At 47.0% G+C, this 24,218-nt stretch overlaps 1 protein-coding gene across 1 annotated transcript; it reads right to left on the reverse strand.

The window, feature by feature from the left end:
• Window position 1: 1 nt before the first annotated feature.
• LOC114589398 (uncharacterized) lies at window positions 2-24,218 on the reverse strand. Its single transcript, XM_028715765.2, has 8 exons — window positions 24,113-24,218; window positions 21,781-21,872; window positions 19,066-19,249; window positions 10,619-10,762; window positions 9,461-9,594; window positions 7,378-7,586; window positions 5,850-5,956; window positions 2-3,495 (listed from the first exon to the last, which is right to left on the reverse strand). Exons 1-8 carry the CDS (start codon window positions 24,133-24,135, stop codon window positions 3,393-3,395), a joined length of 996 nt encoding a protein of 331 aa, XP_028571598.2. The 5' UTR covers window positions 24,136-24,218; the 3' UTR covers window positions 2-3,392.

The raw sequence follows: 24,218 nt of genomic DNA on the forward strand, positions 1-24,218 counted from the left end.
ATTATTGGAATTATTTATTTGTTTATTTATTATTGCATTTCCATTCCACCTTTCCTCCACAGAGCTCAAGGTGGCATACATTGTTCTCCTCCTCCCCATTTTATCCTCACGACGACAACCCTGTGGGGTTGGGCTGAGAGTGAGTGACTGGCCCAAGGTCACCCAGTGAGGTTCATGGCTCGGTAGGGATTTGAACCCAGGTCTCCCAGGTCCTAGTCCAACCCTCCAATATTTCTCTGATGAAAATAGCAGCGTAGTAAGGAAATGCAGGATGTTCTGGGATCTAATCGGAAACTGAGACGGCTTCTGTAAACATGGGACTGTCCCTAGAAAATAGGGACACTTGGAGGGTGTGCACTGTAACCAGTACACCACACTGGTGGTTGCCTCAAAGGAGATCTGGGAGAACTTCGTCAGCACCCTTGATTTAGATACATGCAGTGGAGGCTGATCCATGGGAGAAAATAGGGGCATTGCCCGGCCAACCTCAGCCTGTCCTCAGGAACTCCCCACCTGCCTCCCTTCTTCCTTACATCCAGTCCAAGGGGTGGCCCTGCCTTCTTCCTCCTCCTTAGTCTCAGAGTTGCCCCTTGTAGAACACAGTAGAGAGGAGGAAGAGGATGGGGACAAAAGTAGAATTCGTTGGCTCTGCCCATCATTAGCTCTGCTGCCACCTGCTGTTGGGATCCCTGCCTTCTTGCACATCTGCCCAATGGGCACCAGCCCCCACTGGCTATAAATATACATACTAGCAATGTTTAAACCAGGGGTCCCCAAACTAAGGTCCACAGGCTGGATAAGGCCCGAGGGACTCGTTTATCCAGCCCGCGGCGACCGCCGCTGCCCGCTCTTACCGGTGCTGCGCTGTGTTGCGCGGCTGCCCACTTCTGGGTCAGAGAAGCACCGGAAATAGCTTGTGCGCATGCGCATGCATTATTTGTGCATGCACATGCATTATTTCTGGTGCACGTCCGGGTCGGAGGAGGCCCGTGCACATGTGCACAAGCTATTTCCGGTGCTCCTCCAACCCAGAAGTGCACCGGAAATAGCGTGTGCTCATGCGTATGTGCACACGCTACCCCGCCCTCCAGCCCGCTGTGCAATTAGCGCTGGAGACACCGGCCTCAGGTGCGGTAAGTTTGCTGACCCCTGGTTTAAACTTTCATGACGTCGAAAGACACTCAAGGGGAAACAGCATAGCAGGACGGGAAGATTCGCTTTGCATGCACCACACTTAAAAGAAAATAAAAACAGCAGTATTAACGTCCTTGAAGAACACCGTATACTGATCTCCCTAAGCTTCGGGGCCTAAGGTCACAGCAGCAGAGATTGCAACCTGCTCTGCTTTCCGTTAAACAGAATAATAGACAGGGGTGGTTTTGATGATTGGGATAAAGACTAGCAACTCCACGCCCACATTTTGAAATATCCCTTCCATCATAACCCCCTCCCTAAAAACAAATCAAAACAGAATAGAACCCACCTTTCCGCTTAAAAGGCAATAGGAATTCAGAATGTAACCACGAAGGCAAATTTGGGTGAATCTACTAATGCAGCAGTGCCCTCTAATGAGTGGTGAGCATGAGACCAGCTTCTAATTCCAGCCTTTAATAAAAATTTGTTTATTATGTTTAGCCAAACAGCAGAGCCTCGCCACTTGGGAACTAGCAATAATGCCTGTTCATTTGTGCCAAGCTTCCAACAGCGCTCATAAATTTGCTGCTGGGCAATTTCTCTCTTGCGGCATAGGAAAAATATAAGAAATACCTGCCTCCCCTAATGTAGCTTGTATTTACATTAAAAGTTGCCGACTTTTTGGAATCTCTGGGCACCACCCAAGCACATGGGCCTTTTATTCTATGGGCTAAGGGGAGGGCTCTAGCTCAGCGGAAGGACATCTGCTTTGCATGCAGAAGGTCTCGCCTTCAGTCCCCAACATCTCCAGGTAAGCCTTGCCCAAAACCCCTGCAGAGCTGTTGCAAGTCAGTGTAGTCAGTACTGAAGCATGTCATCTGACTCGCTGTAAGACACCTTCCCATGTTCCTACTTAATTCAACCCTTTGTTCAGAACCATGAGGGCTGGCATCTTACATTAGGTGTTAGAGAAGGACAAGAGTTCAGTGACACAGCAGAAAAGATGCCAGGTTCAGTTCCCAGCATATCTAGGTACACTCTTGCCTGAAATCCTGGAGAGATGCTGACAGTCAGTGTAGACAGTACTGGGATAGCTGGACCAATCATCTTACTCAATGTAAGGTAGCTTCCTATATCCCCGGTAGAGAACTAATTGCATCTGGAAGATGGGCGGGAGAGGGGACCCTGTGGGCACCATGTAAGACTTCTGTGGGTGCCCATGAGACCATGTTAGTGACCAGTGCCTTACATTAAGTCGGTCTCCCATGTTTTTCTGAAGATAAACTCAGGAGGCATATTCAGTGGGCCTGGAAGTGAACGTGTTTGTTCATTTTGTGGTTTAGGGCAGAGGAGAGGCATTAAATAAAGAATTGTCAGACGGGAAAAGATGAGTCTTCCTCCTCCAGTAAACTGTTAGAATTCCTGCTCCATGGTTGCAGTCATGGGGTTTTTGTCTATCACATGACGGTATATGTTTTGACTCTACAAAGTGTGGGAAGTGATGGAGACAGGATGTTTGTGTTACTGTGTTCCGTGAAGTGGGACTATTGTCCTTTGTTCCTTCTCTTTGCTGTCTGATGCTAGAGAGAGGGGGAGCCATGTTGCAGTGCTTCGTGTGTGTTTATATGTAAATAAAGTAGATTAGCCAAAATGCTGAGTTGCTGAGGTCTGTTACGCAAGCTGCAAAGACTCGGCGGATCCCTAAGTGTGCCGGTGTCTGTTGGCATCGGTCGCTGTGATGTTCGGGCAGAAGAAAGCTTTTGAAGCTCCCGAACGATCGGCCAGGAGGGAGAGAACATGCCAGTTGGGCATGTGTCTCTGCCAGGGTCCTACTCGAGTGTAGGACAAACTCCTAACAACTATGTAACAGCTCTCCAAATTAAACAATTGAACCATAGAATTGTAGAGTTTGAAGGTACTCCCCAGACATCTATTCCACCCCCTGCAAAGCTTCAGCTACTTTCAGGCAAAGGACAAACTAAATATATTCTGGGATACACAGAACTAACACTTAAAACATCAGCACTGTGTCATTGTCTCCTGCTTATTATTGATATAGGGGCACAAATGGGCATGGGCAAGGGGTCCCTGCCCCAAGAAGCTTACAATCTAAAATTTGACACAGGTGACACAATCAAAAGAGGGGGAAGAGCAGGAAGAAGTCAAGCACGTAGTTTAGTAACGCATCGTGTGTCATTTGTATACTAAACACCAAACAAGGAAGTCCAGAATTTGCTGCTGCTGTGTGTGTTGTTGTTTTATCTGCTCCAAGGCGACTCAGAAAGTTCCAGATAATCAGGAGACGTTTTGATCACAGTGACACCTCCACCTGGATGACAGGTTTGCGTGTTTCCAAAACGTCTGCGAGAGAAGAGAGAGGCTGTTAATGGAGCGTATACTGTTGATGCAAAGGCAAGGGGTGGGGAACATTTTTCTACCTGAGGGCCATATTCCAGTCTTCGTGACATGCCAGGGGCCACATAGGTGAGGCCACAGGCAGAAGCGATTTTTTTCACTCCCCCCCTTTTTTCTAAGCCGCTAATAGCCTTTTAGCCGCTAAGCAGCTAAGCCTTTAATAGCCGCTAAGCCGCTAAACCGCTAATAGCGCTAATCCGCTAATAGGGTTGCTTCACAAGACGAAAAAACCGCTAGACGAAGAGACTCGCGGAACGGATTATTTTCGTCTTGCGAGGCACCACTGTAATGTAAATGCCACCTTTGTGTTGCAGGCTGGTTTCCACACTTACTCACAGATCCCTTGCTATCCTCATTCCAGGTGAGCGAGAGTTCAAGAATACGTTTCAGCCAGGCAAAAACACTTGAGGTGAGCCAGGCCCTCCAAGGTCATGTGCCATGGGGGGTGGGGGGATATACCCCCCCCCTCAGCCATCTCATCACACCCTTTCCCACCAGGTGGCTCCCACCTCCTACCTCCCAAGGCCAGGCTGGGGCTCTGGGGGCCTTCCTGATGCAAGGTGGGCTCTGCAAGTTTCTCCATTCCTGCTTCTGAAGGCACAGCATTGACCAAGAAAGCCATGGGGGCGGGGAGGCGGCTTCCTTTCTTCCAAAAACTTGCTACTGCCTCCCCATGCAAGCAGACAGTTAGCGACGCAAGTTACTATATTAATAATAATACTGAGGAGTTGATGGAAGCGTCTGCGTGTGTCATAAGAAGACCCTGTTTCGTTATTCGTTCTGCTTGTGTTTCACGTTCCTGCCCTTTGGGAAATCAGAGGCTGCCTCACAAGATTGAGAGAAATTACAGCTTAAGCCAAGTAATAAACTAGCAGCAACTAAAGGAAATTGTGCATAATAGGCAAAATAACAGGCCCCCAGCAGCAGCCAAAGGTAGCCCTCCCTCCAGACTGTGGAATCTGGAACAGTCTTCCACTCTGAGGTGAGGAAGATACCCCCCACCCACCCTGCACGCCTCCTCCTCCTCCTCCTTTTTCATGGGCTGCATTTATTTACGGGCTCCACAAGAGGCTCAAATCCTTTTCACTACAAGCCTTATAAAATAAATTACTACTGCGGGACTTGACATCTTTCTGCAGGGCCTGCAAGACAGAGCTGTTCCACCTGGCCTTCGGTTCGGACTCAGTCTGACCCTTATGTTGCCCTCCAATGAGGCTGCATTTTAAATTGCATTTTAACCTGTATTTTAAATTGGGGGTTTTTTTCCCCTTTCCCCCCTGTCAGGGAACTGCCATCAGTGCCGGAGGGAGAGAGCAAGCTCCAGAGGGATCCCAGAGAGCATCCCGGGATTGGGAGAGGCAGCCCATCTTCCGGGGAAGGGAATCAGCTTAGCTCCAGTGGAGAAGGGGGGCAGATGGGGGAAACTGAGAGGGGGTCACATGACTCCTTGCCGGGGACCAGCGGGGGGAGGAAGGGTCCTCCGCTGCCTACGCCCTCCTTGCGCAGAAGGCTTCCACACAGGGAAAGTAGGAGGAGACTGGGCGTGAAAGAACTTCTTTGTTGGAAGAAGTTTAAGAAACGCCCACTGACGGATTCTGCCAGCGATTGAGACAGCCACGGGTGAGTGGCTGTCCAGACAGAAAAGGTTCACTTAGGCAACCCAGCCAGGTGTGGGCTTACGCACGAGCAACCTCTAGAACCATTACACCCCCTATTATGTTTTTACTGTAATTTTACTGTTGTTAGCCACCCTGGTTCTGGCCGGGAAGGGCTATAAATAAAATTTATTATTAAAATTTATTATTATTACTACTACTACTACTACTACTACTACTACTACTACTACTACTACTATACCGTGCCTGTTTATCCTGACAGGGACTCGATGTCTGTGTTGTTAATGAAAGTGCATACCTCTGTTCGTGCATAAATAAATATATTAAATCTATTAAGTGTGTACATGTGTGTGTGCTTGTTCAGTTAAATATATTGTGCATATTTAATATTATTTAATTTAATAATAAATAATATCATTTACTTGTGTATATTAAATAATATTAACTACACTGCATATTTACAATATGGAAATGTAATTCTGTGTGTGGCTCCCGGGCTCTGTGTTGAAGTACTCTTGCAGCCCACTTGGACTGAGAGGTTGGACCGCCCTGGCTAAGAACTTGGAGGGCTCCTCTCCCCACCCCCCATCCTCAAGGTGGCGCCATGCAAGGTCTCAAGAGTTGTGTTGCTGGGCCAGGAAACTCCCATAAGAGCAGCCTCACAGAAAAGGGATGATAGCTTACCTCCATCCATTTAGCTCCACGTCAAACGCTTCCACAGTGGTTACGTGGACAGTGCCGTCATAACCCCCGATGGCTAAGAGGTAACCATTGGCAGCAACCAGGCTCACCTTCGTTGTTAAAAGTAAATAGAGAATTCTCAGTTTTTGCACCACACACATAAATTTTCATGCAATGACGGTGGAAAGCCTGCAGCTGAGTGGTGGAACAACTGCTTTGTGTGCAGAACGTTCCAGGTTCAACATATGGCATCTCCAGATAGGGTTGAAGAAAGACTCCTGTCTAGAACTCTAGTAAGCCATTGTGTAGATAGTCAGGGTATTACTATTACTATTACTATTACTATTAAAGGTAAAGGGACCCCTGACCATTAGGTCCAGTCGTGGCCGACTCTGGGGTTGCGGCGCTCATCTTGCTTTATTGGCCAAGGGAGCCGGCATACAGCTTCCAGGTCATGTGGCCAGCATGACTAAGCCGCTTCTGGAGAACCAGAGCAGCACACGGAAACGCCGTTTACCTTCCCGCCAGAGCGCTACCTATTTATCTACTTGCACTTTGATGTGCTTTCGAACTGCTAGCTTGGCAGGGGAAGGGACCGAGCAACAGGAGCTCACCCCGTCGCAGGGATTCGAACCGCCAACCTTCTGATTGGCAAGCCCTAGGCTCAGTGGTCTGATCCACAGCGCCACCTGCATCCCACTATTACTATTACTATTTATTAAATGTGAATACCACCCTATAGCCACAGGTGGTTCACAAGATAAAATCACAATATAAAAACACAAAACACGTAATCAAAATAAAAACCCAATAACCCCCCCCAACACATTTTAAAAGGGTGTCAATCAGCCAAAGGCCTGGTTAAAAAAGAACATTTTTGCCTGGTGCCTAAAGGTGCATAACAAAGGCGCCAGATGAAACCCCTGGGGTAGACAATGCCTATTTAGATGGACCAGTGGCCTCACTTGGTATAAGGCAGATTCCTGTCATTTTAAGGGGAAGGGCCATAGCTCAGTGGTAGAGCAATAGAAGATCCCAGGTTAAGTCCCCAGCATCTCCATGTAGGGCTGAGAAGGACCCCTGTCTGAAATCCTCTGGCCACTGCCAGTCATTGCAGACATTATTGAGCCAAATGGACCGAGGGTCTGGCTCTGAGGAATGTTCCCATCTTCCTAACATTCTGTCATGGGTTGATCTAGTCATGAAACCAAGAGGCCAGATAAAAAATAAATAAAGCAGAGCTGCAAATATCGTTTCAAGCAACAGTCTGATCCTATACCTATCTACAATATAAATATAAATCCTATACATATCTATTGAGTTCAGTGGGACTTGCTTACAGGTAGGTGAACACTGGGGTGACAGCCTAAATAGATTGAGGGTTTAGGCCGCTATCCTAAACACACTCATCCCTCCATCCCTTAAGCACCCAGTAGATCGCTATGGTCTGCTAGAGAGTTTCTCCTACAAGTTCGGAAGGCGTTGAAAGAAGTTTAGATGTTACTGTGATGAGTTCCCACAGCACTGATACCTTGCTCCTTCTTGACTTCATGGGCATGACAGTAGACCATTCATTGGCAAGAGGATCAAATCGCTCAACACTGCACAGCTCAGTGAGGTCATCTCTCCCACCAACCACATAGATATTGCCTTGAAAGGTAACGCAACCCAGGTTCTCTCGACAGGTCTTCAGGGGAGGGCAGGGAGTCCATCTGTCTTCCAGGGGGTTGTAGCGCTCCACTGGAGGAGGCAATAAAATTGGGACACAGGGTGCATTCAGGAATGGGAACTATTGCATTAGTTTCCCTGTTTTCTCATGCTCCTTCAGCAGCCCAGTACCTCTTGTGTAGTGGAACTGTGGCTTTTTGACTGGTGTGCCGGCATGCCATACTAAATACCATTCACACTTGTGGGCATGGTCACTGGCAGAGGAAGAGGAATGCGGGGGGGGAGTGCACCACCCCTGGCAGCGCGATCCCGGTGGGGTGCCATCACAGCTCCCCCCCCCCCGCCTGCACTGGACACTACGCCCCCAGGACGCATGTCACACCCCTGCGGGTGGTGCGCCCCACCCCCAGGACGTGCGCCCCACCCCGCCTGGTCTCCACCCCCTGCCCCCGGTGCCAGAACATGAAGTTCCACCACTGGGCATGGTGTGACACAACAACAAACATCACTAGACAGCATTGCTACTCCCATTCCCTTTCCACATTTATGCTTCTGTTCTCCCATGGTTCCCCCATGAAAACAACAGGAAATAATTGTTGTCACTTCACTCCCAAATATTTTCCAGGTTAAGGAAGATGCAGTTGAGGGGGAGGGCGCTTCCACTAGGCTCCACTAGATTTCTGGAAGTGGCTTTTATACCCCCCCAAAATAATGTGAAAATTAATAGCTAGGGAAATGTCCATGTGAATGCAGCCACAGTCTAGATCAGAGCTTTCGAAACTTTTTCATGTTGGTGACATACTGTTTAGACATGCATCATTTTGCAATACAGTAATTCACTTTTACTAGCAAACCGGAGGTTAAACTAACCCCTTTCCGGGAGGAGAGCAGGGAGCACTTGCACGGCACACCTACACACTACAGCTGACACACTAACGTGTCATGACACACTGTTTGGAAAGCTCTGGTGTAGATATTCAAAGCTTCACATTTGCTCCAGTGTGCATGTGGTGCTCTCTCAGAACTGGATGTCGCCACTGACTTCAGCACTGATGAGAGAGAAATTAGACTCAGCTTACATTTGAAGGCAAACCTATATAATCCACACTTTCTGAAACATTAGGCAAACACAGCTCTCCTTTGAAATTTGCATTTCTCTGGATTTTGCAATACCATGCTCCAGCCAAGCAGTGGTGTACCAAAATGCTTATGGTAGTACAAAGTGTGCTTTAAAAGGATGCATATTTTTATGACAATAACATACAGAAAGTGTGTTTGGAGAAACCACTTGCAAGAATGTGTATATTAGGCAAAATCGCACACACAAAATGTGTACATGAGGTGAAACTCAAACTTGAAATGCTGGTGAATTTTCAGCTTTAAAAATAAAAATCACACACTCCCATGGAAATGCATGGAACTGAATTAAGACTGGAAAAATGAGAACCTGAGAGAAACCAAAGTTGGCATATTTGCCAATTTGTACACAACCAGTAGCAACAGCCACAGTTTACACTTACTGATTCATGCTAGAGAAAAACAAATACAATTGCTTCTCACTGAGCTTCATGTTAATGCATGTGTTACTTTAAACCACATGAGGGCACTGTTTGTCTATCAGTCTAGCCAACACTTGGTTGCAATGTCTCTGTCTAAGTGAATTCTGCCCCTAAAAGCTGAGCCAGTTGGTTTTTTCTCTCTCCCAACATGTTGAGACAAGATGTCTATTTCTCTCTTTCACCTCTACTCATCCTGTAAATAGTTCTTGCCCAGATGAACCTTTTTCTGCATGAATAAAGCCTTTGAACTCCAGAAACTGTAAGAGATCGTTCCAATCTAATTCATCCAAGCTGCAATCTTTCCTAACAGTTGGAGGGTGTGTGTGTGTTTTGGGGGGGGTGCATCTCCTCTTCAGACTCCTGTCTACAACCAGAGCTTCTTGTTACCTGAATGTAATGTAGAGTATCCATCAGATCCTCCAACAGCATACAAGTAGCCATCCAGTACTGCCAAGCCTAGGCCCCTCCGGCAACGATTCATAGGTGCCATTTTGCGCCACCTGTTGAGTAGTGGATCATATCTAGAGACAAATTTACAATTGTGAGAATGCTTAGAGACGATTGAACCAGTGTTTACTTCACTGGACGGAGAGTGTCAAAGGGCACAAAATATGCAATGGAAAGAATAAGATGGATGCAAACAGAATATAATTTATTGATATTGACTTATGCAAAGAAAGTACCTGTATATTTAATAGAGTTAATATTATAGATGACTGTTGCCACTAGACTTGGTTATGCCAAATACTGGAGATGGTCCAACATTCATGTTGTTAACTGGGAAGCACAGTTATATGAGTTGCATAAAGTATGTCAAAGGTTACTGAGTATTAACAAAGGTCCACAGAAGCAAAATTTGAGAGTTTGGAAACTTCCTGTAGCAGCCCCAAATCTGTGGGATTCCTTCCACACAGAGATGCATCTGGCATCTTCGTTGTATAGCTTTTGTCATATGTTGAAGATGACAAAGCCTTCTTTGACATTGTGTGTGTGTGTGTGTGTGTGTGTGTGTACCCACCCTATTCTTCTGATTACACATTTGAACTAATTTTAATATTGTATTTTTACACTGTTGTAACCTTATCTGGGGCTTTATGGTGAATTAAGAAATAATTACCAACCACCACATCATAACAAAATAACAATAATGGTGCATTTCTAGACAACAGAGGAGCTTTTTAAAGTTTGTAGTGCATTAAAGCTCCTTTATAATATGGTTGGGGTTTTTTTAATGGTGTTAAATACATACTTACTAAACGTACATGCAGCTATATAGATTACCAAACTGGTTATATGAAATTAATCAATAAAGAAAAGGGACCATTAAATAATTATTTGTATCAAATGTTCATAGTGTTCCATTTAATTAATCGTTTCTTTTTAGGACTGATTCAGTATAAGTCCCACTGGAAAATCTCTATTCGAAAGGCAGGGTGGACACTGGTTTATCTTTTTAACGAAAACCAAATAAATGAACAAATGTACAAGAACAATCATCATCTTGCCATCATCACACCCAAAGGGCATCCATTGGATGCAGCTTACCTCTCAGTGGTGTTGACGCATAGGAGCCCATCGTAGCCACCGACACAGTACAAGTAGCCTCCTAGCTCAGCCACGGCCGCATCCTGCTTGGGTTCACGAAGCGGCGCCACATCCCGCCTCCACTCGTTGATTTCAGGATCGTACCTTCAGCAACACAAGAAGGAAGATGAAACAGAGTTGCAGTATTGTTGTTCTTTATTTTACTTTCTTTATTGAAAAATCAAAAGTACAAAATTGCAAGTGCACAGAGATAAGATAAGACACACAAAAAAAGAAGAAACAAGAAACAGTACCCATGAAGACATATGTGGTGCTGTATCGTTCAAACTGATGAAATTCTTTCAACGGCATCTCAAGTATTGATGTATTTAGAACCAAGTGCTACCCATCTTTGCAGAGGTGCTCTGTAAGAGTATTCCAAGGATGCCCAATTTGGACAGTTATTATCGGTTGCAGATCTCCAGAACTGTGTGTTGTTGTTTAGTCGTTTAGTCGTGTCCGACTCTTCGTGACCCCATGGACCAGAGCACGCCAGGCACCTCTGTCCTCCACTACCTCCCGCAGTTTGGTCAAACTCATGCTGGTAACCTCGAAAACACTATCCAACCATCTCGTCCTCTGTCGCCCCCTTCTCCTTGTGCCCTCCATCTTTCCCAGCATCGGTGTCTTCTCCAGGGAGTCTTCTCTTCTCATGAGGTGGCCAAAGTACTGGAGCCTCAGCTTCACGATCTGTCCTTCCAGTGAGCACTCAGGGCTGATTTCCTTAAGAATGGATGCGTTTGATCTTCTTGCAGTCCATGGGACTCTCAAGAGTCTCCTCCAGCACCATAATTCAAAAGCATCAAGTCTTCGGCGATCAGCCTTCTTTATGGTCCAGCTCTCACTTCCATACATCACTACTGGGAAAACCATGGCTTTACCTATAGTTAAAGCCAGAACTGTGTACTTGACAGTAAATAGGCATGATGATATAGTTCTATATCTGGGATCCCAAATCCTCCTTCCTTTATTTTCTGCATGGATATTCCCGGGGTTTAAGACCCTCAAAGGCATTTTCTAAACAAAGATTTGTTTCTTTGTATTTGCTAGAAATATATGGTTTGGAACAGAGTTAGAAGCTGCTAAGGCAGACAATGAAGGCCCACTGGGAGCAAGAGGGCAGAAGGCAGGGATGCCCACAGAAGGTGGAGCTAATGACAACCACAGCCAATGAGACACAGAGCCAGCCAACTCTGGTTTTGTTTCTAAAATATACTTGGAGTTGAGTGTTGATTTCATGCTCTTTATTTTGGCTCATGGTAAACAGTGATTGCTTTTCCCTAAAACCTCTGGCTATATATACATTATGTACACAATGGGTCCCGCGTGATTGGCTGATTCAGCTTCTCTCCTGGAGCCTGATTGGACTGCTCCTGCAGGCCAATCCAGTTGCTGATTCACTTCCTCTTGGAGCCTGATTGGGCCGCTCCTGCAGACCAATCAGGTTGCTGCCTTCCAAAATCCTACCTGCCTATTGTTCTAGGATCCAAGCTTAGTACAGTAGAACCTCGACTTACCACCGCCCCTACTCGTGAACAATTTGACTCGTGATCATGGCAAACCTGGAAGTAAATACCGGGTTTGCCGCGATTCATGCATGCACAGAAGCGACTTCTGCCGTCTGCACATTAGCAGAATAGCACTGCGCAGAATGGTGCTTCTACCAGCGACCCAGATCGACTCACAAATGGACCTTCGGAATGGATTCCGTATTTGAGTAGAGGTTCCACCGTACATAACAGTTTCCATAGGAGTTCTACATAAGAAAAACTGAAGCTAAAAGAGGAATAAGGGCAATACAGTGGTACCTTAGGTTACATACGCTTCAGGTTACAGACTCCAGTAACCCAGAAATATTACCTCGGGTTAAGAACTTTGCTTCAGGATGAGAACGGAAATCGCGAAGTGGTGGCGCGGCGGCAGCAGGAGGCCCCATTAGCTGAAGTGGTGCTTCAGGTTAAGAATGGACTTCCGGAACGAATTAAGTACTTAACCCAAGGTACCACTGTAGCCCACTGGACTGGCTATAAGTAAGGAGGTGGGCTGGCTATGGGCAAAGTGTGCTTGGTGGGGCTGGGTCTCGCTCAGATGAAGACCACTCACCCATGCCATGTAAGGACGTTCCAATGCAATGCTAAGGCTAAGCAAGTATCTCCATATAGCCAAGAACCTGACTTAGCAACCAGAGATAGCAACAATTTTTTTTAACCCAGCTATCCTTCTGTCTTACATCATTGGACCCTGAGCTAGCCTTGCAGTAAAGCAATCTCTTTTGGGAGACAGGCAGCCTCCTGAAGCCAACCGCAGGCTGCAAATACGGCATGACGCATTACTGGCACCCCCCTGCCCACTCAATTAAGCATATATTTAGCTGTGGGATTCCAGCCCTCCCTTCCTGGCAACACTTGCAAAATGAGCCAGAGGCACTGAGTTTGCCTTTAGCGAGAAATATCACATAGTAAATAGGTTGTCAAAGCTATCAATCAGAGGAAGCAGTAATCACGTGGGTGGCTAAAGAGGCACAGGGGAGGCCAAGGACGGCCTGTTTTGAAAAAAACATTCATTCCACTGATGAGATGGATGCTGCTGGCAAAACTCTGTTGCAACAAGGGAAGGGGAAAGGGTCCATATATTATTTCTCACCTGTTGTCTGGTGCCTTGACATCTCTATGCATATGTTTGCATGCATGTGTGCTGGACAGAAAAAACATCTGCTCCCTTCTCTTGAGATTTTCCATTTTAAAGCCACTTGAGAAGATCTGGCACCATTGGGGCAGGATTTGGGGGCAGAAATCTAGGACCCAGCTCAGGAGGAGGAGGGCCTCCAAAAGCAGCAGGACGGATTTGTCATGTTTCTAAGGAAGTGAAGTGACGCGGGTGGCGCTGTGGGTTAAACCACAGAGCCTAGGACTTGCCGATCGGAAGGTCGGCGGTTCAAATCCCCACGACGGGGTGAGCTCCCGTTGCTCGGTCCCTGCTCCTGCCAACCTAGCAGTTTGAAAGCACATCAAAGTGCAAGTAGATAAATAGGTACCGCTCCGGCGGGAAGGTAAACGGCATTTCTGTGTGCTGCTCTGGTTCGCCAGAAGAGGCTTAGTCATGCTGGCCACATGACCCGGAAGCTGTATGCCGGCTCCCTCGGCCAATAAAGCGAGATGAGCACTGCAACCCCAGAGTCATCTGTGACTGGACGTAATGGTCAGGCGTCCCTTTACCTTTAAGGAAGTGAAGTAGTTTGAGGGGGGGAGCAGCAGTGGAGGCTTGGGCCATTAGGCCCAGATGAGGAACAAATGGGGAACGGCCCCACCAGCCTGAGTCTGTCCTCAGCTCCCTGCCTGCCTCCTTCCTTACAACTGGTCCAAGGGGTGGCAACTTGCTGTCAGCTCCTTTGTCTTAGCGTTGCGCCTTGCAGAGCTCAGCAGGAAAGAGGACAAAATTAGATGGAGTTGTCTTTACTTCTCATTGGCTCTAGAACCACCTGCGGTTGGGCTCTCTGCTTTCAGCCCTACTAGTCCCAGGGGGAGCCAGCCACCACTCTCCAAAATAGGGCTATGAGGTTGTTTGCTTGTGGGTGCTTTCATCATATTTATGCCAGGGTGTCATCATCTGCTGTTCCTTCCAGTCCATCTTTGAGGCTGACTGGCTTTGAGGCTGACTGGCTTTGCCTTTTTAAAGGCCTTTTGGTCTTCCAAGCACTTGAAAGATCTCCTCTTCCCACATGTCCCTACCAGGTGCCCCCAGCCAAGGGAGGTATAGCTAGTGGTTTCCAGAGGGGGCTACTTTTTGGTGTTGGCATTTCAGTTATGGAATGATCTCCCTACAAAGACTCCCTTTCATGACCCTGTAGTCCAGCCTTTCTCAACCTGTGAGTCCCCAGATGTTGTTGAACTACAACTCCCATCACCCCTAGCTAGCAAGGCCAGAGCTCAGGTATGATGGGAGTTGTAGTCCAACAACATCTGGGGACCCACAGGTTGAGAACTGCTGCTAGTCCTTTTGGATCCAGGTAAAGATGTTTTCATTTTCTTGCACAACATTTCCATCACCACCACAATCAATGTATTAATTTCCGTTACACAATCATCTCAAGCTGATTGAAAATAAGAACAGCAAAAGCAATTTAAAACATGCAACAACAACAAAAGGTGCACACGTTTAGGACCGTTTAAAGGTAAAGGTAAAGGGACCCCTGACCATTAGGTCCAGTCACAGATGACTCTGGGGTTGTGGCGCTCATCTTGCTTTATTGGCCGAGGGAGCCGGCGTACAGCTTCCAGGCCATGTGGCCAGCATGACTAAGCCGCTTCTGGCAAACCAGAGCAGTGCACGGAAACACCGTTTATCTACTTGCACTTTGACGTGCTTTCGAACTGCCAGGTTGGCAGGAGCAGGGACCGAGCAACGGGAGCTCACCCCGTTGCGGGGATTCGAACCGCTGACCTTCTGATTGGCAAGTCCTAGGCTCTGTTGTAGACCACAGCGCCAGTCCCTTTAGGACTGTTTAGTCTGGATTAAATAATGAAAGAATTAACACTAGATGAGCCTGCTGAATCAGGCCACTGTCCCATCTAGTCCAGCATCCTTGTCTCACACTGGCTAACAAGGTGCTTGTGGGAAACTTGCAGACAGAACCTAAGCACAGCACACTTTCTGCTTCTGTGATTTCCAGCAACTAGTATTCAGAAGCACTGCTGCCTCTGACTGCGAAGGCAGAGCAGAGCCATCATGGCTAGCAGCCACCAGCAGCTTTCTCCTCCAGCACAGGAAGGTGCACCCTGTGGTATGATGGAAACTAACAATACTAATTTTTTTTAAAAAAAAAAACATTGCTTTGTTAAACAGGCCTCCCCAAAGACAGAAAATATAATGGCAGTGGTTTATGAGGGGCAGGTCCTAGGAAATAAGGTCAGTCAGGGTGCGAGAAATAGCTCAGGAGCAAGAGGGAAGTGATGGGCTCATTCTGAATCAGCTGGAGAGGGGAGAAAGATGTCAGCAGAGAAGGATTCTCAGCTTGGCCTCATTTCTATAAATGAGAGGTTGGAGTCTAATAGGGTTCATTAAACAGATATTTTCGTTCTTAAGCACCCAGCCACAGAAGCTCAGCTTTTCCACCCTGGGGGGGGCACTGCCCAGCTACCCACCCTATGTTCCAAGCAAGCAAGGAACTGGTTTTTGATGTTGTCACAAGGGACCAGTCACATTCCTTGGGAGTTTTCCTGTGGCAAATGAGCACCCATCAGAATCAGTCATCTTTAAAAAGAAAGGCAGGTGAAGAAGTTCTCACTTGGCCCCTCCTTTTGGCATGATTGGGGGGGGGGGAGGCATTCCAGTGAGGCTGAAAGTGAGCGAGTCCCCAGGGTTAGCCAAAAGGAACAGAAAACAGAAGTGACTAAGGAGGAAATTGGAGAGATGGGGAGAAAAGGTCTGAACTCATGAGATGCAGCAGTGAAAATCTTACCAAAAACAAATACAGCTTTTATGGAGGGAGCACCAAAATACTCAATTGCCCCTGCAGACACCTGTGACACTTGTCACTAGAACCATGGCAGGTCACTTTACCTTCCCCCAGAATATTTCCAGCTATGCTGTGGGGATTTAAAGACATGATTTGGGATGCGGGATGAATTAAATTTGGGGACGCGGGTGGCGCTGTGGGTAAAAGCCTCAGCGCCTAGGGCTTGCCAATCGAAAGGTCGGCGGTTCGAATCCCCACGGCGGGGTGCGCTCCTGTTGTTCGGTCCCAGCGGCTGCCAACCTAGCAGTTCGAAAGCACTCCCGGGTGCAAGTAGATAAATAGGGACCGCTTACTAGCGGGAAGGTAAACGGCATTTCTGTGTGCGGCTCTGGCTCGCCAGATGCAGCTTGTCACGCTGGCCACGTGACCCGGAAGTGTCTCCGGACAGCGCTGGCCCCCGGCCTCTTAAGTGAGATGGGCGCACAACCCTAGAGTCTGTCAAGACTGGCCCATACGGGCAGGGGTACCTTTACCTTTACCTTTATGAATTAAATTCAGTTTGCATTTAAAGGCTATATCCCATTCAGTCCTACTCGGGAGTTGAACCACTGAAATTAAAGGATCTAAGTTTATTGTTTCCATCATTTTCAGAGGGTGCACTCTGAGTAGGACTAGTATTGACCAACCCCTAATTTGCAAAACAATATGCGAATGTCATAAAATCTTTCAGCATTGGTATCTCAGCGCTTCCTCCAAGTCAGCATAGTGTAGATGCAATCTGGTGTAGTGGTTACAGTGTTGGACTAGGACCTCGGAGGCTAGGCTTCAAATCTCCACTCAGCCTATGAAGCTCACCAAGTGACCTTGGGGCAGCTGAACTCTCTCCATCTAACCTACCTCACAGGATTGTTGTGAGGACAAAATGGAGAGGAAAGGAGACCATGCATGCCTCCTTGAGATCCTTGGGCGGCGGGGGGGGGGGGGGTTGGTGGAATACAAATGTAAGACATAATTAAATAAAAAAATAAATTAAATTACACTTTCCCTAAGGTCTTCAGGTTGGTACAGCAAGTTTCCCCAGTATATCCTCACAATAAGCTGAAAATTAAGCTACGTTGGCCTAGGATTATCCAGAAAGTTTCTTGCTCAACAGACAGGGATTATGAACTCTGGTCTAAGTTCAACACTCTGTTCAGTTTTTTTGTGTTGTTGTTTTTTTTAATAAGAAAAGGATTACACCAAAATTGCTGCACTGCTAATGGTGCAACCATCTGGACCCTTCATGAAGGTAGTTATTTATGGCCAAGCCACCTTCCTTTCTGGAAAGTCAGTCCTATCTGTTCCTCCTGCTTAGGGTCATAGCTATTTTACAGTCCTTCAACGACTTCTTTAGTCTCTTCTCATGTTTCTGATTGAGTAGCCCGGGCTGGATGGTTCAGATCTGCCAAATTCTGAGAACTCAGCACTTGCACTAAGGATGTGATCCAACGACCACTTTCAGATTATTGTTAAACCATCGTGGACTTGAAGGGGGCCTTAAAGGATGGAGGTCCAGAGGCTGGAGGCCCAGTTGTGACCCTCCAAACCTCTCTCTGTCTGGCCCTCTGGCTCCTCCCCAGGCTACAGCCATCACCAGCCTTGCCTTGTACCCTCTTAAGTGGTTTTGCCTGGCTGGAATGTGCCCTTCAACTCTAATGATGCTTCTTTCTTTCTTGCCTGCATGGAGGGTAGAATTCACTCCAACGAGGGGCTGTGGTGGCCACTTACCTGGTTGGGTTTTAAAACAGGATTAGATAAATTAATGGAGGATAATGAAATCAATGGCCACTAACTAACCCTGAGAGCTATGCTCTTCCTCGTCTGTTGGAAACAGCATGTTCCTGAACTCCAGTTGCCAGAAATCACAAGGCAGGAGAGTGCTATTGCCCTCAGATCCTACTTTGCAGACTTCCCATCAGGCAAGGCAAGGCAAGGCAATCACCTCAGGTGGCAAATCTGGCCTCTGAGGAGCATACCATCTGCCATGACTGCCTCCTGTGTGGTCGCCCACTTACATTCATCACCTGCTTCTCTCTGGCCCTTTATACCATCATCACCACGTTCAGCATGTGGGGGGCAGGGGAGGGGGGCTGCTGCCAAGGAGGAGGTGAGGGAGTGCTGCGGGAAAGGAGGTAGGGGGCTGCAAAAGAGGAGAAGGTGGGGGCATTTTCTGTTTTGCCTCAGGCAGAAAGATGTCCCTGCACCCCAATCCATGCATCTAGTGGTCAGTCACTGTGAAAACAGCATGATGAACTGAGTGGGGCTTTGGCCTGATCCAGCAGGGCTCTGTGTTGCATAGGACAATATAGGAGTTCTGGGGGAATGGACATAAAAGAAAAATGCCAAGCAGGCCCCAAAGCCATCTTGCCCTTCTTAAAAAGTAAAGGGACCCCTGACCATTAGGTCCAGTCGTGGCCGACTCTGGGGTTGCAGCGCTCATCTTGCTGTATTGGCCGAGGAAGCCGGCGTACAGCTTCCAAGTCATGTGGCCAGCAGGACTAAGCTGCTTCTGGCGAACCAGAGCAATGCACGGAAACGCAGTTTACCTTCCTGCCGGAGCGGTCCCTATTTATCTACTTGCACTTTGATGTGCTTTCAAACTGCTAGATTGACAGGAGCAGGGACCGAGCAATGGGAGCTCACCCCTTCATGAGGATTTGAACCACCGACCTTCTGATCAGCAAGTCCTAGGCTCTGTGGTTTAACCCACAGCACCACTCGCATCGCTTTCTTGCCCTTCTTACTTCTACTCAAATGAAAGGGATAACCACATGCAGAGCCACCACAGGAACTGCAAATCCTGGTCAACGGAAGTTTCCTCTTTAATTAGCTCCTTCCCATCGCATTTCCAGTTTGCCCCACCATCACCAGCCCCACAAAAGTCTAAAACAACCCAATCACACGGTAGAATTACCTCTCAACACTGCTGAGGCACACCATGCCATCATGGCCTCCCACTGCGTAGATGGAGCCATTGAGGGGAGCCACTCCAACTCCAGTCCGATGCCTTGAGACGGAGCCCAGAACCTTCCACTCATGTTCCAGGGGGTTGTAACACTCCACACCACTGACGTTGCCCTTGGGGCTCAACCCCCCAACTATAAGATGAGAGAAGAAGGGTGGAAGGAGATTAGATCAAAGAACTGAAATCTTAAGTGTGGATAGTCAAAGGTCAGAAGGAAGTGATGGCATCTGTCTCATCAGTGCCATTTCCATCAGTCTAAAGCAGAGGTAGGGATGCGGGTGGCGCTGTGGGTAAAAGCCTCAGTGCCTAGGACTTGCCGATCGAAAGGTCGGCGGTTTGAATCTCCGTGGCGGGGTGCACTCCCGTCTTTCGGTCCCAGCGCCTGCCAACCTAGCAGTTCGAAAGCACCCCTGGGTGCAAGTAGATAAATAGGGACCGCTTACTGGCGGGAAGGTAAACGGCGTTTCCGTTTGCTGCGCTGGCTCGCGAGATGCAGCTTTGTCACGCTGGCCACGTGACCCGGAAGTGTCTCCGGACAGCGCTGGCCCCCGGCCTCTTAAGTGAGATGGGCGCACAACCCTAGAGTCGGACACGACTGGCCCGTACGGGCAGGGGTACCTTTACCTTTACTTTAAAGCAGAGGTGGTGAGGAGCAAAGCTGGGTTGTGTCCAGTTGACTCTTCTGGGGAACCAGCAATCAATAGGCTTTACCCCCCATGAATTTGTGCTTTTAAAGCCATTCTGTAAGGTGTGGTGTCAGGAGGGGAATTTCCCCTGAAGATATAAATGATGTTACAGTTCTGTGTAGGGGAGGTGGTCTTTCAGGTATACTGGAAGCCTAACTCCAGAACTAGATATACATTTGTGCTTGGTTTATTCCCCCTCCTATTTCTGTCAAGCAATTATTTAAAAACTTTTGCCTTCCCACCGCTAAAGAGCTTTTGGAGGAAACAGATGCATGGCTGAAAGCGCTCTGCCAACTGTAAAGCAGCAATAGATTTCCTCATTAAATGACTCTATTTCCAGAGACCGGTGTGAACTTTTCTCCCTCGTTGACTGACAGCCTGTCAGCTTGCAAAGCATAATCTTTCCCTGGTAACCAAGGGGTCTCTGTGCTGAAGTCATTAACAGAGCTGATGTTGGGGGTGGATTTTTAACTGGGTTGGGGAGGGATCCATTAATCAGCTCTTCACAATTTTAATGAGGAGGGTCATTATCCTCAACCACCCTATGCACAAAATTGTGGGTCACTCTAGAGCTTTATCGACAGGAAAGGAATCAGCGTTAAAAACAATCCTTTGAGAGCTCCCCCAAATAGACTTTCTGACAAAATGCCCATTATGTGAATCTTATCAGCTACAAAGGGAGTGGTGTTATGTATAACAGTCCCAGAAGGCTATAAGTATTGCTTTTATATTTTATATTTATTATTATTATTATTATTATTATTATTATTATTATTAAGTTTATTACCCACCCTTCACCAACAGCTCCCAGAGCAGGGTCCTCACTAGGGTTGGGAGAGAAATCTGTTTCAGTTCACAATTAAAGGTGAATCCACCAGGAGGAAGTTGTGGGGATTAAATGAAGAGGGGAAGAACCATGTTTGCCACCTTCAGCTCCTTGTGTGGGAGAGGTGGGATATAAATGCAATAAACAAATAAATGAAACAAAATAAATAAATATAATGAAGGTTCCTCCATTCGAGTCCAATACATGGATTTAAGGCAGGACCAGATCCTGGCATTTCACAACTGCAAACTCTGACTTTTAACTGGCATCTGCAGATGGGCATGGATGAGTCAAGCCTTCTCTGTTATTTTCCACCCATCGCCACCTGTTTCCAGAGGAACACAACCTCTTCTTCACTTTACAGAGTTAGCAGGCATGGGTCACAAGATCTTAAGAAAACTTCAATGTGATGAAAACATCTCTTCCAGTAAGTACGAGTATAGGCAATTTACAAGTGGGTTTTAAAGCTTGCTGCCTGTCTACTATACTATTTTTATAAAGCTACATATATCTTCTGTAAGACAAGAACTGTTCTCCTTACAAAACAACATGCCCCACCCCTGCCTCACATAAATTTCTTAATAAAATATAAAAGGTAGGAGTGGTCAGCCTCTGGCACCAGATGGGTGAGATTGGTCTTCTTCATTCCAACTTGATGACACTAACGATGAATAAGTAATGGAAGGGAAGAGGGTGGCAGGCAGATAGGGAGGGAGAGAAGGAGGTGGGAAGGAATGTAGCAGAGAGTGAAGAGGATTTGCTCCCCAAAATAGACATTCCTTGCCTCTACTAAAGAGCATGGAACACAGAAGGGCCAGAGCTCAGCGGCAGAACATTTGTTTGCATGCAGAAGGCTCCAGGGTCAATCCACAGCATCTCCAGGGCTGAGAGAACAACGCTGTCTGAAATCCTGGACAGCTGATACCAGTGTTGGCACATTGACCTAGATGGACCAATGGTCTGGCACTGCATAAGTCAGCTGATAGCTGCCAGGCTTGGGAATGATACTAGTGTTCTGCCTCAGTGCCTGAAAGGGGCCAGATGACTTACCTGAGTTTCATTTCTGCCCCTGCCCCCACTGGATCCAATGCCAGAGAGAAAATGATGGATGTTTCCAATGGGATGATAGAAAGGACGCCGTGTTATACTTACTAGCATAAACAAGTTCCAAGGGACGTCCTCGGTTGGACACTGCACATTTGGTTCTCCAGCTAAAGGGCTTCCTCTTCGGTTCAAGCCGTTCCCTGGAACAAACCAAGACCTCCCTGTTATTATTCTACCCTCAGGAACATCTCAGCTTCCCAAAGCAAACATGCAAGCTGCCATTCTATCCCAGAGAAGTTTTGAGATGTTGACTTTGAGAGCATCAGCCCTCGCAAAGGGAATGCCGCGTGAGAGCTTGAGTCATTCCGAGAAGGCTTTAAAAAAAAGTTAATGGCTTGATCTATCCTGACTCCAAATAGGAAGCAGGGGTATTTTAGAAGCGTCTAGCTAGACCATGTCCTTGATTCAGGGCACATCTGGACAATGTGCTTATTGAGCATCATAGGAGCTTAGGGGCCAAGGTCATTTCAGGTGGCCATCCCACCACCAAAAATAATGGACATTCAAATGGTGTGTGTGCACCACATCTTGTGATCATTATGCAAGGTGGGGCTTACCTGCCTCCCCCCCCAAAAAAAAAATATTTTGTTCAAGTTGGCACTCCTGTGGAGCATCCATCCTGACTGGTTTTGCAGAGGGGGATTAGGTTGTGCTGTCTTCACCCTCTTCCACATCTGGCCCTGCTCACCACCAGTTTAAGGCTCTAGGAAGGTTGTCCACAAGGAAATTGGGTCCTCAGGCTTGAAAGAGGTGTCCCACACTCCCTAAGAGCTACTGCCAATCAGAGGAGAAAATTACTAGGGAGATTGACATATAGCATGACCTGACCTATGTTGCAGAGATGAGAGCATGGGCACACTAATGCACTTCTACCTTTTTTATTCAGTGTGCAGAGCAGTGGTCATAAAGTTGAGGGCAGGTGTGGAGAACCTGGGCCTTCCAGATGTTACTGAATGGCAATTCCCACAATCCCTGCCCATTGGCCATGATTGCTAGGGCTAATGGGAGTTGTAGTGTGGCAATATCAAGAGAGCCAAAGATTTGCCACACCTGCCTTAGAGCTTGTGCATCGCTCTCTCAGCTTACCCCTCACAGGTTTAGGGAGGCAGGATACAAATTTAACAAATGAACTATTAAAAACTAAGGACTCCTCCATATGGCATATTTATTGAACATTCACCATGATTTGCATGCACAAATTAAAAAAAGCAAAGGTTAGATTGCATCTGGGCTTTATTGAGCATTTGTTCTGATTTGTTTGTGAGGAGGTCATAGGTTGATGAGCATTCATTCTGATTTGCTTCTATGTTGTTTATGTATCTTCCCATTAGTCACACATTCATTCTGCCCTTTTTGATGCACAAAAAGTCCATTGTCGTCTTTTAAGTGGATTTGTTGTGCTATGGTTACAAAGTGCTTTAATGCACTTCAGTTGTGCAAACCTCAATTTCCTGGTATGCACTTGAATCCTCACACAAAATATATTGACATATCTTGAGGTTCCCTTAGGTCCAGATCCAGGCCCAATTTCACTAGGTATCCATCTCCAGCTCAGACTCCCACAATGCTGCTCCCCCGCTCATCTTTCAGATCCAACAGCCTCCAGTTGTTGCACACATCTGTCTCAGCTTCTTCCCTCAGTCCCTATACACTATGATCATCATGCTACTTCCATCTCCACTAGAAGAGCCAGTGCAGTGTAGCAGGTAGAGAGCTGGTCTAAGACCTGGGAGACTAGGGTTCAAATCCCCACCCACCAGGTGACCTTTGGCCAAGTCACCACCTCTCGGTCTAAACTACCTCACAGGGTTGTTGTGAGGATAAAATGAGGAGGTGAAGAACTGTTTACACCATCTTGAGCTCCTTGGAAGAAAAGTGGGGTACACGCGGTAATAAAGAATAAAAATGGCCCACAGCTCTGAGGGAATCACATATCCAGTTCTTTGAATTTTTAACACACATTCTATGCTAGTGTCCTCTCCTCTCCAACAAGAAGGGAAACACACCCAATTAATAATAATAATAATAATAATAATAATAATAATAATAATAATAATAATAGATAAAAGGTAAAGGACCCCTAGGCAGTTAAGTGCAGTCGAATTCGACTGTGGGGTGTGGCACTCATCTCTCCTTTCAGGCCGAGGGAGCCACATGGAGGACTGTGACGAGTGCTAGAGTGAATGGAAACACCATTTACCTTCCCGCCACAGCAGTACCTATTTATCTACTCATGCTGGTATGCTTTTGAACTGCTAGGTTGGCAGAGCTGGGACAGAGCAACCGAAGCTCACCACCCTTGAGCAGATTTGAACCGCTGACCTTACAATCAGCAAGTCCAAGAGGCTAATAATAATAATAATAATAGGTAATAACCTACCCTCTTTCTTCATAGATGCCCATCCTCACACTCTGATGATGCTACTTGTCCAACAAAGAGAGGGAGCCGTGTGTCTAATTTAGAGGCAAAGCGGCAGGCTTATATG

Source organism: Podarcis muralis, chromosome Z, assembly GCF_964188315.1.
Source record: "Podarcis muralis chromosome Z, rPodMur119.hap1.1, whole genome shotgun sequence".
Taxonomy (NCBI): Eukaryota; Metazoa; Chordata; class Lepidosauria; order Squamata; family Lacertidae; genus Podarcis; species Podarcis muralis.

Bases quoted from the DNA above. Each gene is read 5' to 3' on its own strand.
- LOC114589398 (XM_028715765.2), bottom strand. From the start codon at position 24,135: ATGGGCATCTATGAAGAAAGAGG. The intron at 7,587-9,460 runs GTAACAAGAAGC...TGCCTCCTCCAG, and splicing joins ATACTCTACATTACATTCAG to TGGAGCGCTACAACCCCCTG. The intron at 5,957-7,377 runs GTATCAGTGCTG...TTAACAACGAAG, and splicing joins TGAAGTCAAGAAGGAGCAAG to GTGAGCCTGGTTGCTGCCAA.